This window comes from Apodemus sylvaticus, chromosome 15 (genome assembly GCF_947179515.1).
Source record: "Apodemus sylvaticus chromosome 15, mApoSyl1.1, whole genome shotgun sequence".
In the NCBI taxonomy this organism is placed as follows: Eukaryota; Metazoa; Chordata; class Mammalia; order Rodentia; family Muridae; genus Apodemus; species Apodemus sylvaticus.
Window position 1 is genome coordinate 50,871,206 of NC_067486.1, and position 18,736 is coordinate 50,889,941.

An 18,736-nucleotide genomic window follows, 5' to 3' on the forward strand; every position below is an offset into this window, starting at 1 on the left:
GAGCCTGGCTGATGGGAAGCACTGTGTGTCAGTGGCAGAAACTCACAAGGGCCTGCCCCGCTGCAGGTGAAAGTGCTGGGTGTGATTTTACGTGAGCTAATGTGTTGAAAATAAGGCCCTTAAGGATCTTTGAGAGAACCACATAGGAGAACACTTTCAGAAAAGGCTGGGGAAATAAAGACAGGCCGAAGGGATGTAACGAATGAGTAGGAGATTTGCTGGATACATATTCCACTTGGAGAGGACAAAAAATAGCATAAATATTTTATTGCAATTTGAGTTTTTAAATTAGTTATCTGATCTATTCAGCAGCTTCTAATGTTCTAAATGAGCAAATTCATTTTCTTATATATTTGGTAGTTTTCGGTATCCATCATGTTCATGAACTGAAGTATATTTCATTGTATGGCCAATTAAAATAGCTATTTCATTGGCCTCCTGTTTGTTTCTTCATCTACAAGTCCAGAATGTGAAGACCTCCAGTTCCAAGAAGTTCAACAAGGAAGCCTGTGTTGTTTCAGGACTCACTGCCCGGGAATATTCCAAGTGTCTACAGCCTGCATGCCAATGCCCTTCTCTCCTGCCACCCCCTATGTGACTCAAACCAACAATTCAACAGGCAGTTTTTGATGACTTGCACACATTATTAACTACATAGAACCACAATACAAGAACTATGTGGATGTAGTTATAGCCACCTTAAATTAAAAGCGTGATTTGAAGAGCTTTGAAGTTCAGAGAGAACAGCAGGAACTTTGCTGCAGCTGAAAATTTTTGATTCTCCATGATTTGTAATACCAAGAAGAGTTGCCCAGGCAGAACAACCACCATGACTTCAGACCAGTCGCAATTTCAAAGTTACAGTCCATCCCAGGCAACTTGATGGGACCCTATCTCAAAATTTAGCTATCCCAAGATGGCTGGGGCTATAAGCCAGCACTAGAAAACTTGCACTGCCTGTGAAGCAGGAACGTTTAATCTCTGCAATGTTGCAAAGGAAAAAATTGCCCAGTCCATTAGTAAACATTTTCAGTTAATCTGATTTTTCTCTGCCTTCCCATCCTCTGCTACTTCCTAGTCAAGATGTCTACAAGGAAAATTTAGAAATATCTACCTTAGCTCTGGTCAGCTGATCAACACGGGTTAGGAGGTCATCCACTTGAAGCTGGAGGTCACTCTTGTCTTGTTCTAGCACCTGCCTGACCTGCTGTAAATGCTCTACCTGGCCCTCAAGCTCAGCCAGGTTCTCCGCATGTCTCTTTTTCAAAGAGACAGAGGTTGTCTCAAAGTGTCGTGTGGTCTCTTCCATGTCATGGCGAAGCTTCTGAAATCTTTCTTCCTGTAGCTTAGTTATCTCCATCTGAGCCAAACTGGTGCCCCCTGCCTCCTCCAGCCTCTCACTCAAATCTTCTACGTCTTGGGCGAGGTCACCTCTCTCTCTTTCCACCTTGGCTCTAATGGTCCTTTCACTTTCCAGTTCCTCCTTCAAATTTAATATATGAGTCTGGGGAAAATAAATAATTTTGACATGTAATAATTACCTGTAACATATTTCTATATGCAACAAGGTTACTACATTAATTTTGTCTCAACTTAAAAAGCAAACATGACATTTTTCATTCCTAATTTACAACTAAAGGAAATTGAACACCTTGAAATTAAATGACTTTTCTCCAAATCAATACCAAGAAGCATAATTCCAATTTTTAGTAATTCCAGATCCCCCATCCCTATACTACAAGCAGCATCATTAAATTATTCACATGGAGGGGGATTCTTACTAAAAAAAAGCCCCACCCCAATAAAAGGAAAAGTTCAGTAGGGATGTAGGAGGGATCTGGAAAAGTTGGGGGAAGGGAAACCATGATGAAAATATATTGGGTAAACAAAATCTATTTTCAATAAAAAGAAACAAGTTTCTCATAAAAAGAAACACTTTAAAAGAACGCCTTTCATATGCCAAGAACAAGTTTTAAAGGGGGCTTATAAAAATATATCATAGTTGCTAGCAGCCAACCTTTGGGCTGGACGTGGGGTCCCCAACGGAGGAGCTGGAGGGTGGTCCAGAGGTGCTGAAGGGGTTACAGCCCCATGGGAAGAACAATGATGTCAGCCACCCAGATGCCCCAGGGCTCCCAGGGACTAAACCATCAACCAAGGGGCACACATGGTTCCAGTCAAAACTGTGGCAGAGGAAGGCCTTGTCAAGCATCAGTGGGAGGAGTGGTCCTTGGTCCTGTGAAGGCTGGATAGATGCCCCAACAAAGGGAAATCGAGGTAGGGGAGGTGGGAGTGGGTTGGGTGGAGGGATATATATTTGGAGACAGGGGGTGAGAGGAGGCATTGGGGGTTTTCAGGGAGCGGAGAATACTGGGAAAGGTTTTAGCATTTGAAATGTAAATGAAGATTATATTCAAGAATATATCATAGTGACTCATGTATACAAAAAAGATCTTTCCATCTGAAATTCATTTAACCATCTTAATAACTTCAAAACTCTGACCACAGAATAAGCACCCATTTGAGCAACTTGCCCTTAAGAAACAGCATCTCCTCAACCCCAAGCACATGTCAGGCAAAGTTAGTCCATTGGCTTCTTAGTTTTCAGATTCCCAAGTAGTAGATTCACAATGGTGAATTCGAATTGGTGAAGGAATGGGGATTACTAAAGTGAACGAACAGTGTTCTCAGTGGTCTTAGATACTAGTACAGACAGGGTTATTAGAAGAGAAAAGTATTGATAAGATTTTCAGAACTCTGGACCCTCCAGTGCAGTGTAAAAAGTTCTGGAATCCTTCATAGATCCAGTGTATTCAGTGCAGTGAGGCCAGTGATGTTCAGGGATAATATCTTACATAATTAGGTTCAGGTTAGTGGAGAAGACTATTTGGAAAATGTTTTTCTTTAAATTAAATAAAATGACTTAGAGAAAGCTATTTCTCTAGGTTGTACCAGCTAAGCAATCTACCACTTTTGTAGTTTAGGTGTCTCAGGGTAAGTACTTAAAAAGCTTTAATTTCTACCTTCAAGTAAATGTGGTTCTTGATAAGTGGTTATTGAATCTGAAATGTTAATCTCAAATAATACTGTGCTTGGCTAAAAATGATCAGAAGCATTTCTTCATAAATAACCTTCAGAGAGTCACTAAGGTACAAAAATGTTTCTTTTGGATAAATTGAAAGTTTTATTTTAGTTTGGGTAAAGTCAAGTGTCATTTGAACATATGCCCAGAAAGCATGATGCTTGGTGCTTAGCGTTGCTTATGAAAATAAAGCACATTCACAATGACAATGGTTTTCTTATTGGCCTTAAAATTTCCCAGATGATAAGCAGCAAAAGAAAGCATTATTGAGATCTTAATGTGACATAAAAAAATCTATATGGATATATATGTAGCATCATGTATACATATGTGTATAGCCATAACAGTGCTTTTAATTGCTTATAACATAGTGATGTAGTGTAAAATAACCATTCAGTCTAAAACTTCGAAATTGCCATCCATTATCAAATAATGCTTTTGGTTTATGAATAGCTACAGGACCTACTGAATTTTAAATTAATTGCTTTCCAACCATAAAAGTTAAAACACTTAACTAATGGCACAGCAGGTCATGTACTGTTTTTCCCACGTAAACATCTTGTTGAATTTAATAATTTGAACCCAATGGTGTCAAGATTAACATGTTAAAAATTATGTGGTCGGGATTTAGCACAAAGCGTAGTCCATAACAAAAGTTCAAAGAACAAGCTGTTTGTTATTATTCGTAGTCGATAGGAATTTAAGCTTAAAAGGTAATTATCCCTCTGGGGTCAGGCATTTGTGGGACACCATTTGCCTTTTTAATTGCTGCTCTTTGCTCCCTCTGTCTACAGCTGACCAAGGGTGTGGGTTGTGGCGCGCCAACCAGCATTCATCAGTCTAAACACTGGTGTGCATAGAGAGTTATCTTATAATTGGCTACCTGAAGCTCTTTCACTGTCTGCTGAAGCTGAGACACCAGGTTCTTCTCATTCTCCACTTTTGAGTTCATCTGGCCCATTTCAAATTCTTTCCTGTTCCAAAAAATGTGACAAAGATAATCTATCAGAATAATAAATATACTTAAAGTTATGAAATGACATATTAATTCCTACTCTAAAAATATAACTATTACTTCTACACCTGAAGTCTTCATGAATATTACATAATTCCTGGTCTCTTTCTACAAACCATCATCACATGTTTGGTGTGCATCCTCCTGAACTTTTTCAAGGTACTCAACAAATTGTGTGTGTGTGTGTGTGTTTCTGTGTAATACTAGAGATACCTTGATTTTCTTTGCTATAGAATCTAAAATAATAGATGGATTTTATGTACAGATATATAGCATAACCAGACCCAAATAATATAAGGATCATGCTTCTACATGGTCCCACACAGAGATTGCTTTACAATAAGCCTATGATACATATTCACCATTTTCTTTCTTTCTTTCTTTCTTTCTTTCTTTCTTTCTTTTTTTTTTTTTTTTAGAATAGAAGCCAACAATTTCTGGTTGAATTTTTGACCATATCACAGGATGGAATCCATGCCTGAAGCTCTAAATCTTATCCTTTTTTTTTTTGTTTGTTTGTTTGTTTTGAGCTTTAATGAATTTTATTTTGTTTAAATATATATTTTTATTTTCTATATTCTTTGTTTACATTCCAAAAGGTTTCCTCTTTCCCAGTTCCCCCCTCCCCATATGTCCCATAAGTCCTCTTCTCTCCATCCATTCCCCAATCACCCCCCTCCCTTTTCTCTGTCCTGGTACTCCCCTACAATGTTGGATCAAGCCTTTCCAGGATTAGGGCCCTCTTCTTCCTTCTTCATGGGAATCATTTGATATGCTACTTGTATCTTCAGTACTCAGAGCTTCAGGGCTAATTTATATCCACTTATCAATGATTGCATTCCATGTGTATTCTTTTGTGATTGCGTTACCTCACTTAGCATGATAGCCATCTCTCCAGCCCCATATTCACCATTTTCAAACTCTGACCTATAGCCTACAAAGGCATGGAGTTTAATCTTCAGTTTGCCAAACTGACATAATTCTCAACGTTGACAGGAAAGGAAACCCTGTCATCATCCTCTAGTGTACTGTTCCATTATACTATTAAGGTTAATCCAGACACATGTCAAGTGTAAATTAGGAGTAGACAATTAGTCAGGCATCATGAAGAGCAGGCTTGAGACCAATGTATGCATGCAAACACAGCTAGAAACTCGTTTCTATTTTTTAAACTACAAACCCCAATTTTGAGATATTCTCAATTTTAACCTTGTATTTTTAAACTCACCTTTTCCTCTGATTTGGTAGAATCTAAATCTTTAAATATTCTCCAAACAGGAAGCCACCTTCCCATCAGTTCCATATGGTACAAGGAATGCAAAGGAACTTATTGAAATTTTTCATAATTTTATCACTTCGTGTAATTAAAATATTAGGTTTTAGGAATCAATGTTTACATATTTTGCAAATGAGTACCCAACATAAATATCAATGGAGGTGTATCTGACAAAGAAAAGTGATATTATTTAAGTGACACTACAGCGTTCCAGGCTTTGTATGACGGCCAGGACTTTGTCATGTTCATGTTGTCAGTGGTCTTATCACAAGTAAAAGAAACCAACCACTTTGTGTAGACTCGGATACCATAATTCACCTCTCATATGCCTTATACCTTCCAAAATTCTCATCTTCTAGGTAAATTCTTTCTGTTATATCCTGAGGACCACGTCTTTATTTTTTACTACTGTGCAATAGAGTCCAGCAAGTAAAACCTCTCTAATTTCCAAGTTTCTAGTCACTGTCTTGGGTCTTGAGATATCTGGCTCTGGCCTAGAAACCTGCTGCTAAATGAAATGAGAACCCTGCTCTTCCCAGTGCTGAAATTTTCCCAGAATCCCTTGGCAGTTCGTTTAAAGGTGCTCACTTTCTCAGTTGTTCTGCCAGCTTCTGCCGGCTGCTCTCCAGGTTCTCACCAGCCTCCTGGTTCATCTTTAACTCATCTTCCAGCTTCCGCTTCTCCCTCTCACACTTCATTCTGGCTTTCCTCTCCCGTTCAAGGTCACCTTCCAACTGACAGAAAGAAAGGCTGCTTAACCAAATAGAAGGCAGAGTTTATACCATATTGCAGATGTTTAAATCAACCACTTTCTTTTAGAAAAAGGAAAAGTATAAGAACATATTCTGCAAATGATGCATAGAAGCACTGTTTTAGGGGTCCAAACAGGGCTTGGTGAAGTCTGCTGAGACAAATCTAAAGACCTGAGTTCGATCCCCAGGATCCATGCGCTAGAAGGAAAGAATCAATTCTCATAAATTATAATCTGACCTCTGCATATACACCATGCATGAATGTACACCACCATCACACAGAAACCAAATAAATCAATGAGTAAGCATCATTTTAAAAGTTTAATGAATTAAGTAAAAATTGCATAAGTAGGTTACAAACAAAATTGAGAAATCAATAATGGGTGAAATTTCTACAGATATAGATAAAATCTGTCCTAGAATGGCAACCAACAGCAAGTGTCCAGTTTGCCCATTAGATTGTTTCCTGAGAAAAATAACTCACATTTTCACCTGGCAGCTCATTCCCTAGGTTGATAAGTCTCATTCAATCATAGGTGTTTCTTCAAAACACAAATGTTCTGCTTTCTAGAGCTACAGCCAGTCTCTGTGTAAGCATCCATGAATACTCACAACCCCCCTAAGACTCATATAGCATGATTCTTTGCCCCACCCCCTTTTATGCTTCCTGTATTCATTTAGTCCATAGCATTTCTTATATTCTAATATTCTACAAAACTACTCAGCACATTCCAGCTGTCTCTGTTCATGTTGATAACAGTTCTAGAAAAGTTGGCTTAGTAGGAAAGTAGGAAACAAAGTACTACCTTCTGTTTGTTGGTATGTTTTAACATTTTCTCATAACTAGTAAAAATATGCGAAATTCAAGTTATGCCAAAAGGGTTGCTTCTTGAAGGTATGTGTTAAATGAAAACTAATAGATATATGTGTCTCCTAGAATACGATAAAATCCTAAACTTCAAAGTGATAGCATTAGGAGGAAGGGTCCTTTGGAGTATATAGTTCAAAGGGACCTCTGATAGAAAAGACCCAAGTGTAATTTGTCATAGCTGATACCATGTAAGGCAAGGCAAGAACATGTCATTTCTGAAAAATAGAGTATGTCTTCACCAGACACAACATTTTGATTTGATTTCCAAGACTCCAGAAGTATGAGAAACTGATCTCTGTTATTGATGAGCCTGAAGTCTATGCATGTGTGCTGAAGCCACATGACTAGACTGGGCCATATGAGTATGTATGTGTTTGCTCATGAGAATACACAAATGCATGTAATATTTTACATTAAGTTTGATTGAAACAGGGAAACCATAGCAATAGAAAAGGGAAACAAACAAGTGATAGAGAAAAATAATAAGAGAAAAAGTAGATGAATACAAAAGCCAAAGGATGCATGTCAGCAGTTTTGTAGAAATCAAGCTATACAGATTATTGAGAGAATGGTTGCATATACAGTTATCTTGGGTAAAGGAATAACTGAATATATGCATCACCCAGCAACTGATGGGAGCAGACAAAGAGACCCAAAGCCAAACATGAGGTGGAACCAGTTGAACCCCAAAGAAAAGGCGGGAGGAAGGATTGTCGAAGCCAGACCAGACAAGGGTATCACAAGAACATGGCCCACAGAAACAACAAAAGAGAGTTCATAGATTCTCACAGAAACTAATGCAACAAACATTGACCCTCTATGGGTCTGAGCTAGGTCTTCTTCAAGCATCGTATGATTGTGTGCATGGTGTTCTTGTGGGACTCCCAACAATTGGAGTGAGGGATGTTTCTGACTTTATTGCCTCTTCTTGGGATCCTTTTCTTCCTATTGGGTTGTCATGGGCAGCCATGAGATGAGGGCTCTGCCCAGTCTTACTGTCTCTTGTTAGTCCATGTTAGGTGGATATGCCTGGGAGGGCTGCTCTCTCTCTTTCTTTCTCTTTCTCTGTTTCTTTCTCTTTCACTTTCTCTTTCTCTTTCTTTCTTTCTCTTTCTCTTTCTTTCTCTCTCTCTTTCTCTCTCTTTCTTTCTTCCTTCCTCCCTTCCTTCTTTCTTTTCTTCCTTCCTTTCCATCTATTTTTCTTTTTAAAACAAAACAAAGGAGGAGTTGATATGGGGCAGAGGAGAGGTGGGGGAGGGGAGGGAGGTAAGCTGCAGCCTGGATGTAATGTATGAGAGAAAAACAAAAAACAAAAAAATAAATTTTAAAAACTGGCCCAAACGTCCAATTTTGTGACATACTTGGCAGAACACATCTCCTTTAGAATCTGACAAGAATTTTTCAGAAGTGTATGTATGTACAGAAGACTGCTTAGACTTATATAACTGTTCTATAGAAAATTAGCCTCAGCACACTTGTGAAGACAACGTAGTTTTTAACCAATCACCACTTTTACTAAACAAGTTCTTGGGCTGGCGAGGAGGCTCAGTGATTAAAAACATTTTCTATTCTTCCATCAGACCTGAGTTTAATTTACAGCACCCATGTGTGGTATTTTAAAAAATCTTCCTGTAATTCTAGCTGCAGGGCTTTGATACCTTTTTCTGGCCTTTGGGGCATCAACACATATTTAGTATACCCCACATAAATATACACACAAAAAATTAAACATAGTAATAAGCTTCCCAAGAATCATGGGGAAAAGCCAATCAGTGAAAGACAACACATTTTATTAATTATCTCAATGTCAGCCAGGCAGTGGTGGCAGAGCCTTTAATCCAGCACTTGGGAGGCAGAGGCAGAGGCAGAGGCAGGTGGATTTCTGCGTTCTGTAGATGAGGCCAGCCTGGTCTACAGAGTGAGTTCCAGGACAGGACAGCCAGGACTACACAGAGAAACCCTGTCTGGAAAAGCCATAATAAATAAATAAATAAATAAATAAATAAATAAATAAATAAATAAATGTATTTTAATGTTTTTCTCCCATTTTCCAGAATTGAGCTAAGCCTGTATTTAAGTATACCTAACCTTACACTGTAGTATTCTCTCTCTCTCTCTCTCCATATATATAGAGATAGATAGATAGATAGATAGATAGATAGATAGATAGGTAAATAGGTAGATACGTGTGTTTGTGTGTGTGTTTGTGTGTGTGTGTGTGTGTGTGTGTGTGTAAAATAAAACATTTATGCATGGTGGCACATGCCTTTAAACCCAGATCATGGAAGGCAGAGATGGATCCCTGAGTTTGAGGCCAACCTGGTCTACAGAGTGTGCTCCTGGACTTGGGATATACAGAAAAACCCTGTATCAAAAAAAATAAGTAAATAATAGAATAAAACAATCATCTACTGGTAAATAATAAAAGGAGTTCACTGTATTACTGAGTATTCATGTAACTTTAGGATAAATCAACTAAGTAAAAATTAGAGATGCATATGTATAAAGACAGACAGCCCACTGTTGCTCACTGCACATAAGTAACATATGTATGGAAACAGACAGACAGACAGACTGCCCACTCCCGCTCACCACATCAATTTGCTGTGCCAGCTTCAAGTTTGCTTTGCTCAGGTTGCTGAGTTTCTCCTCCTCTATGTACAGATGCTCCTGGGTCTGCTGCTGGGCCTCCTGAGAAGCCTGCAAGGCTCTGGTAAGTCTACTGACTTCCTCATTTAGAGAGTGCACCTCCTCAGTCAGGTTTCTGACCTGTGGGAAGACAACAAAGATGACTTCATTAGAGCCACCCCTGGAAAACTGGTATAGCACCACAGACATCTCTCTCTCATAGCTCAAAATATTCATGAGATATATAATGTCATCAATAACCATTCACAAATCTCTAAACTCAATTTCCCCACAAAAATTAGTGACTCCTTAGTCTACCATTGTCAGGAAGTGGAATATTCTGGTCACTAAACCATAATTAGTAAGCTATTTTGGAGCCTATTACTTTATAATAATGATATCATTAGTGGCCATTGAGGATCTGGGGAAAATTTTGCTGTCACAGCATGCCTCAGTGTCCCCATAATGCAGCAGTTCAAGAAGGGTTCCAGCAGACAGCACATGTAAGATAAAAGCTGGCTTCCCCACTGGGAGACCAAATAAAACTGATTGTTGAACCATCTGCAAAGGACAGTTTCATCTTGGAGATTAGCTGCTTGTCAAAGGTTTCAGTCAGACTCCTCACTAGTCAATCCACGTGTAGACACACAATCTCAAGCCCACGGCTACAGCAAAAAGCCAAAGTCTTTAACTGGAATTAAAGGAGATCGCTTCAAGGCCAGACTCCGAATCACTGCTAAAGCTGGGGCTTTGGAAATATCCCAAATTACCTTTTAGCTAAGGCTATTATTTTCAGTCTCATTCCAAGAGTGGTGCTCAGAGGCCCAATGAAGCCAGCTCACTCTATTAGATTTTAGGTGCAATAATAGCTTATTCAATACAGTAAAGGGGTCCCATGCATTCAAACTGGAAGTCTGAGTAGAAACAATACAATTCATCAGACCCTTTACTTTTTGATGGTTCTGGTTCCAGCCACTATAAATTTGCAGGCCACTGTGTTAATAAATAAAACACTTCTGGTACCAAAGAATCAAGTCTTCCTAACACCACAGAATGAGTACCTTATGCTCTGCCGCACACTTCCCCTTCTCTGACTTTGCCAATATTGCTTCCAGGTCATAGATCTCCTTCTTCAACTCAGAACACTCGTCTTCCAGTTTCCGCCCCCTGGCAGTCAGCTCAGAATTTATCTCTTCTTCTTCCTCCACCTGCCTTGAGAGCTCCTTGATTTTGGCTTCCAGCTCAATCTTGGATTTAATCAGTGATTCACACTGCTCTTCAGAACTTGCCAGGGTTTCTTGTTCCTGCCACAAGAGATGAGGAGAAAATAGTTGCCAGCAACTAGAAGCCATTCATCAGTTGGGCGACAGTGCTGCTTAGCACAGTTAAGGAGATAATTGCCTGCCCTCTGACTAGGACTTATACCTGCCTTTCATAGGCAGCTGAAATAACATTTCCAGGTCCCTAACCCTGTTGTTGAAAAGTAGAGATATTGTTTGTGTTTGAAAGAGCCTTCCATATTTCAAGCCCATTTAGTAGATTAAGTGAGCTCTTCTAAGGCACTTAATATAAACCTGGTGGCCTAAGCGAATAAGCATACTTCCAAAAGCAAAAAGCATGCTATTTAAATCAAGCACCTAGAAGTACTGGTGTGGGCACATAGACAGATAACTGCTTAGAATATTATCTAATAGATACTGTACAATATAATATTTATAACATCATTATATTTATAACATCATTATAAATGCCTTGATGTGTTTTGTTTAGTATACATTTCTATAAACTGGGCTAAGCAGTACATTTTATGCATAGATTGAATCTAGAATTCATAAATTTATTTACAAGTCATTAACTTTTACTATTAATTCCAACTAAAATTTTTTGCTTCGGTGATTCCGCCAGCAGCAAATTCCATAAATTATACACATAGAATATAAGTCTTGCTTATTTTTCATATTCTCAAATGTACTGTCACCAAATATCACCATTTCCCATTATTCCTCTATTTTACATCAAGAAAAGATGAGGAGGCTGCTGGAAGGTTCTATGAATACTACTAGAGAGAGAAAATTCATCTGCATTCCTGCCAAGCTGTGGCCATTAAAAGCAGTAATAATGATTGGCCTGGAAAGCTACATCCAATGGTATGATAGTGGCTTAAATACAATGGTGAAAAACAACCAGTTTCTGGTTGGATTTAAAGCCCATTCCACAAGATGGAAGCCAAACCTGGTGCCAATAGCCAGACTAAAAACCTGTTATTAGCCAGCTCATAGGCTCTAGGGAGAGCCTAGTACTTTTATTTTGCCAAATAAGTGTAGTAATTAACTTACCCCTGAATTCTTTGTACCCGTAAATCATTGCATCTCTCAACCTTCTCAGAGAAAGTTCTTCTTGCAGTATACGTTAACACGAACAACTGCAATTGGTCCACATACAGTCTCTTATTGGTCAATAAGAGACTGGAGTGCCCATCTATAAATGGGGTGTCTATATCGCACTCCTCCCAAGGTTTAGGGATCATTATAGAAAAGAGAGAGAAAACACTTTAAAACTAGAAGGTGTTGCTATCTGCTCTTGCAGAGGACCCATGTTCAGTTCCTGTAAAATACAAGGCAGCTCACAACTGGCTATAACTCCAGTACCATGGGATCCAATGCCCTCATCTTGAGTTCACGGGCACCAGACATACATATGGTGAACATGTATATGTGTAAATAAAAGACTCATAACATATAGTAAGTAGATAGGTAAATAAATAATAACAAATACGTTTAATAGAATTCTGTGAGCGCAGTTGAGGATGAGCCTGGAGCAGGCACACGAGCAGCATTCCTTCCTGGTTTTGGCTTTAGTCCTGCTCGCCTTCAGCTCCAGCCTTGAGTCCCTTGATAACCGGCTCTTACCTCTACTGTGCAAAAACTGTCTTCCCTCCCTCAAGCTGATTCTGTTCAGTGTTTTGTCATTGCTATAAAGAAGCAAACCAGAAGCAAGACTAGTACCTGGGGTTTGGTCTTGCTGTGGTAGGCCTGATGATGGTCTCGCAGACCATTCTAGCTCTCTAAGATAGGAACTGAAAGGTCAGGTATGTGGGCTGGAAGAGTCCCATAGGCTAATGTGTTTGAACACTTGGTCTCCAGCTGATGCTGCTGTTGGGAAGCTATGGAACCTTTAGGAAGCGGAGCTTTGCAGGAGGAAGTATGATAGAGACTTTGGGGGTTTAATGTCTGTCTTCCACTTCCTGCCTTCTCTTTCTGCTTATCATGTGTAGATAAGATGTGATCAGCCAACTTCCAGGATGCTAAGACTGTCTCATGCTCCTATTATCTTTCACTGAAGTGATGAACTTTATCCACCCCCACCTTCCCTGGAACTATAAGCCAAAATGCATCTTTTCTCCCCAAAGTTGCTCTTGGTCAGAGGTGTTCTATCACAACAATGGTGGGAAAGTAGCTAATGTATCAGGTCTCCTCTAAAATTGATACAAAATAGCATTTTTTTCCCTAACAGTATGGATCACTAAGTAGATTTGGAATGGGAACCAGGAATTCCTATTTTTAAAAAATTGTGGCTGGCATATACTAAAGTTCTAGAATAACTGCTCTGCTTAATACATTTCAGAAATGTCAGTTTTGATATATAGTGTTACTTATGATAAAGCCTGTTGAGTGCACTGGCAAATAACATCCCAAAATAACAGCTTCTTTCTGAAAGTAATTATTTATATTTTTCATTTAGTTTTGTTTTCAGTAGATTTAAGTAGCAAAAACTTCAAATCATAGTACACATAATTGTATTTGAACTCAGGATTGTTTAACCTAGCATTGTGGTTTGCAGAGTTTAATAAAGAAAACACTGCACCCCTACCCTTGAGGGTATTTGGGGGTCATAGTAATCCAAAGGACTATAGAGAAAGAATGTGAGAGGGAACTGGAAATTGTATGTGGGTGTCAGATTAAAAATGAAGACTGGTGTGCCTGGAATGGTAATTTAGAAACTGAAATGTGCCTGTTACAGGAGCAGAAGGAACATAGCATGGCTTCTTTAAAATAGTGGTTTATAGCCCTGGCAAAATCAGAATCATATATGCAGGTTCTTTTGAGCCACAAATCCTCTATTCAATCAAAATATCTGAGAATAAGGCCTTAGTATCTCCTCTCCATTTACTCTTCATGGATGTGTTTGTTACTATATCAAGATTGAGAAGGATTTTTTAAAAAAAAACTCAACTAATTAGTAATGACTTGGCATACAGTGGAGGAAGTACAAAACAAAATCAAGGAGACATGAGTTGTATTATACAGCAAAAACCTGTGGAGCTCTGTCGAGCTTCTGTAGGACCTACTAAAATACTATCTGCTGACTTGCTGATGAGTTACTGTTAGCTAAGGTCCAGAGCAACAGTAGGGTGTGATGGCTCATTTCTGTAGTCCCTGAACTCAGGCAGTTGATGGAGCAGGAATGCTATGAGTTCAAGGCCAGCTTGTGTTGCATAGTATGTTCCAAGCCAACCTGAGCCACAGAGCAAGACTTTCTCTCAAAATCAAAGTTCTAGATCTTCCTTGACCCATAAAAGCTTATGATGATATTGTGCACAAGACACTCACTGGTAATTTGTATTTCTTTCTTCTCTTTCTCTTACTTCTTTTTTATTTTCCTGTATTTATGAGTGTAGTAAGCACATGTGTGTATGTGTGCATGCACATATATGTACATATGTGTAGAGGTCAGAATCTGACATCAGGTGCCTTCCTAGATGGTTCTTTGCTTTATCAATTAAGGCAGGGTCTCTCAGTTGAACCCAGAGATCAAAAATCAACTAAACTAACTAGACAGGTTACCACAGGAATCTCGCATCTCCGTGTCTGAATTTATTCTGGGGATAGTGGTGGCCAGTCCACTTGCTGAGCTTTTTCATAGGCTATAGGTATATAAACCCCTTTCCTCACACTTGTGGCGAGTGCTTTATCAACTGAGCATGTCCCCCAGGCCAGGTTTGCTCTGTTTCTAAGATATACTATGAATAAAATCACTTCATTTTGATACAAAGGTTTTGTTTGTTTGTTTGTTTGTTTGTTTACATGTTTCCACAGTCTCAGTTTAATAAACATTTGCAATATTTTACAAATAAAAGTAGTGCATGCTTCTGATAGTTTTCTCAGCTCTGCAATGTTGATGGAACTACTTCGTCAAATTGAAAGCTAGCTATAAAGAGGGGGTTGGGGGCACTCACAGCTTGCAGCTGAAGAAGTAGATCATCCTTTTCCTGGACAAGGGAGATGTGCTGTGTTTTCAGCTCCTCCTTCTGGGACTCTGAACTCTCCAAAGCTTTTTGTAGTTGTGCACACTCTTCCTTCAGGCCAGCTATCTCCTTCCCAGCTCCTACAGACTTAGCAAGGGGCTTGATCTTGAAGAAGAGTCCCATCCAGGGCCAGTTCTTCACAGCAATGAAAGCTCTTATGTTCTCTTGGATCAAAGCAAGGGCATCCCTAAAGTATGATTGAAAAAAGAAGTTAAGAAAGATTATAAAAGATAAAAATGAATGCCAATAAAATTATAAATAAAATAGAAAATGTCACAAATGATCCTAAAGAATTATGAAGAGTTAAAAAAGACTGCTATGGCCATTTGTAAACTAAACATAGGATAGTCTACAAGAATTGTATTTATTTCGAGACACAGAATCAACAAAGTCAGGTTGTGTGAGTATGATGAGACTCTTGCATCTTCCTTTCTCTTTCCATGATTTGAATAGTGCAATTTACAATAAGCTGCTTATCATGATTTATCACCCAGCTTCATGGCATGAAACAACAAAATTAATTATAGAATGAAGAATCTGAAACTGAGTGCTAAAATAAATATATCCTCTTTATAAGTTACTTAGCTCAAGTATTTTGTCACAGCTATGAAAAAAAGTGACACAGCCAGAAGTGCAGCCTAACATCTCAAGGAACTATTAAATTCCTAAAGAGGAATTCAAAATACTCCATGGGAAGTCAGTGAGATACAGGAGAATTTAGTAAAATTAAAAAAAAATAATTTGTCCCACCAGTAATGGAGGAATGTTCCTCTTTTTCCACATCCTCACCAGCATGTACTGTAACCTGAGTTTTTGATCTTAGACAGTCTGACTGGTATGAGATAGAATCTCAGGGTCATTTTGATTTGCATTTCCTTGATATCTAGGGATATCAAGATTCCTCAGTTGAGAATTCTTTGTTTAGCTCTATACCCCATTTTCAATAGGGTTATTTGGCTCTCTGGAGTCTACTTTTTTAAGTTCTTTTTATATATTGGATATTAGCCCTCTATTGGATGTAGGGTTGGTAAAGATCTTTTCCCAATCTGTCCATTGCCGTTTTGTCATATTGACAGTGTCCTTTGCCTTGCAGAAGCTTTTCAATTTTCAATGAGGTCCCATTTGTCAAGTGTTGATCTTAGAGCATGAGCCATTGGTGTTCCTTCAGGAAAGTTTCCGGTGCCAGTGTGTTCGAGGTTCTTTCCCATTTTCTCTTCTATTAGATTCAGTGTGCCTGGTTTTAAGTGGAGACCCCTAATCCATTTGATCTTCAGCTTTGTACAAGGAGATGAAAATGGGTTGATTTGCATTCTTCTACATGCAGACCCAAAGGTGAATGTTAAAGAACAAGTGACCATAGTTGTGTGGTTCATTTGTGGGTCTTCAATTCTATTTCATTGATTTACCTGTCTGTCCCTGTACCAAGACCATTCAGTTTTTATCACTATTTTTCAGTAGTACAGTTTGAGGTCAGGGATGGTGATTCCCCCCAGAAGTTCTTTTATTGTTGAGAATGCTATCCAATATCTCAGGTTTGGTTAATTTTTTAAATTCCAGATGAATTTGAAAATTGCTCTTTCTATCTCTATGAAGAATTGAGTTGGGATTTTGATAGGGATTTCATTGAATATGTAGATTGCTTTTGGTAAGATGGTCATTTTTGCTATGTTAATCCAGCCGATCCACATTGCTGGTGGGATTGCAAGCTATTACAACCACTCTGGAAATCAGTTTGTCAGTTCCTCAGAAAATTGAACATAGTACTACCTGAGGACCCAGGTATATCGCTCTTGCACATATACCCAAAAGATCCTCCAACATATAGCAAGAACTCATGTCCCACTACATTCATAGCAGCCTTATTTTTTTCTATTTTTTCTTTTTTTAATTTTTTTGAGTTAATTTTATTTTATTTTCCTGTGTTTTTTATTGAATACAATCTTCATTTCATTTGCATTGCCATGATAAAACCTTTCCCAATTTCCCACCTCCCCAAAGACCACCAACCCCTCCTCCCTACCGCTCCTCCACATATATTCCCCTCCACCAGACACACTCCCCCCTTCCCTCCCCCAGGTTTCCGTTTGTTGAGCCTTTACCAGACCAAGGATCATTCCTCCCACTGATGCCCAACAAAGCCTTCCTCTGCCACATTTTTGAGCAGCCTTATTTATAATAGCCAGAAGCTGGAAACAATCCAGATATCTCTCAGCAGAAGAATGGATACAGAAAATGTGGTACATTTACACAACGGAGTACTATTCAGCTATTAAGAACAATGAATTCATGAAATTTGCAGGCAAATGGATAGAACTAGAAAATATCATCCTGAGTTAGGTAATCCAGTCACAAAAGAATACACATGATATCTATTCACTGATAAGTATATATTGGCCAAAAAATAAGCCCTCAGAATACCCATGATACAATGCACAGATTATATGAAACCCAGAAATAACGAAGACCAAAGTGTGGATACTCCAGTCTTACTGAGAAATGGGAAAAAATAATCAAGGGATGTAGAGGGAGGGAGGGATCTGGGAAGGAGAGAGAAGGGGGAGGGAAAAGGAGGGGCAGGATCAGGTGTGGGAGGAGACAGGGGGAAGTACAGAGGGTCAGAAAATTGAAAGGAGGTATGTAGCAGTTGGGGATGGGGAACTGGTGGTAGCCACTAGAAAGTTCTAAATGCCAGGGACCCAAGAGGTTCCCAGGACCCAACAGGGATGACATTACCTGAAATACTCAAAGAAGGGGAGAGAGAACCTACAGAAAACCATATCCAGTGGACTGCCCCACCTAGGAATCTATCCCATCTGCAGACACCAAACCCAGACTATTGTTGATGCCAAGAAGTATTTGCTGACAGGAGCCTGCTATAACTGTCCCCTGAGAGGCTGTGACCAATATAGAGGCAGATGCATGCAGCCAACCATTTGACTAAACAACCAGACATGAATAAAGGAGTTAGGGCAAGAACTGAAGGAGCTGAAAGGGTTAGCTCCTCAGGAAGAACAACAATATCAACCAACAAACCCACCCCTGCACCAAAGCTCCCAGAGACTAAGCCACTGACCAGAGTACCATGGCTCCAACTACATATGTAAGAGAGGATTACATTATCTGGTATCAATAGGAAACCCTTGGTCCTGGGGCTCGATGCCCCAGTGTAGGAGAGTGCTAGGATGCTGAGGTTGGAGGCAGTGGGTGTATGGGGGAACACCCTCATAGAAGCAGGGTAAGAGGGGATGGGATAGGGGGGTTTATCTGGAAAGGCAGATAACATTTGAAATGTAAATAAATGAAATAAAATAGAAATAATTCATGAACTGAATGAGAATTTTCACAGAAAGAATCACTAAACAGAAATCTTGGAAGTGAGGAACTTAATCAGTAAGAGAGGCTGGAAGAAGCTGAGGAGGAGGACTACTTCATAAGAAACACATAAGCCAAAGAAGAGAGCTTTGTTAAACTGCAGATAAGTCTGTTGAAACAAGACCACCATGTATTTCTTTAAAACAATGAAGAATAAAGAACACTCAAGAAGAAATTTATGACATGCCACTAAGAGAAGAACACTTAGACCCAGAAAGCTTTAAGAACCAAGAAACTCATTGAGAGAAGGTGCTCTCAAATCAGCAGGGAAAGCACAGGGTTGGCTAGAGAGAATCTTTAGAGCTATGCAGACTGAAAATACATTATTTTTACAACCAGAAGGTTGAAAATGTTTACTGCCAGAAGTTTGCAAACTCCCTTAAAACTCAGGCTTGCAAAAGATCCTAGAAAAATGGTTTTTGCCCTGTATTATTA

The 18,736-nt window shown here is 39.1% G+C and overlaps 1 protein-coding gene across 1 annotated transcript in view; it reads right to left on the minus strand.

The window, feature by feature from the left end:
• The window catches only part of Myh15 (myosin heavy chain 15), a 132,341-nt gene that overhangs the window by 49,229 nt on the left and 64,376 nt on the right, over positions 1–18,736 (minus strand). Inside the window, exons 22-27 of the mRNA XM_052158127.1 lie at positions 14,861–15,116; positions 10,686–10,928; positions 9,589–9,765; positions 5,962–6,107; positions 3,966–4,056; positions 1,115–1,504 (exon numbers count right to left, since the gene is read on the minus strand). Of these exons, the coding sequence (XP_052014087.1) occupies positions 1,115–1,504; positions 3,966–4,056; positions 5,962–6,107; positions 9,589–9,765; positions 10,686–10,928; positions 14,861–15,116 (1,303 nt within the window). The remainder of the gene's footprint in view (positions 1–1,114; positions 1,505–3,965; positions 4,057–5,961; positions 6,108–9,588; positions 9,766–10,685; positions 10,929–14,860; positions 15,117–18,736) is intronic.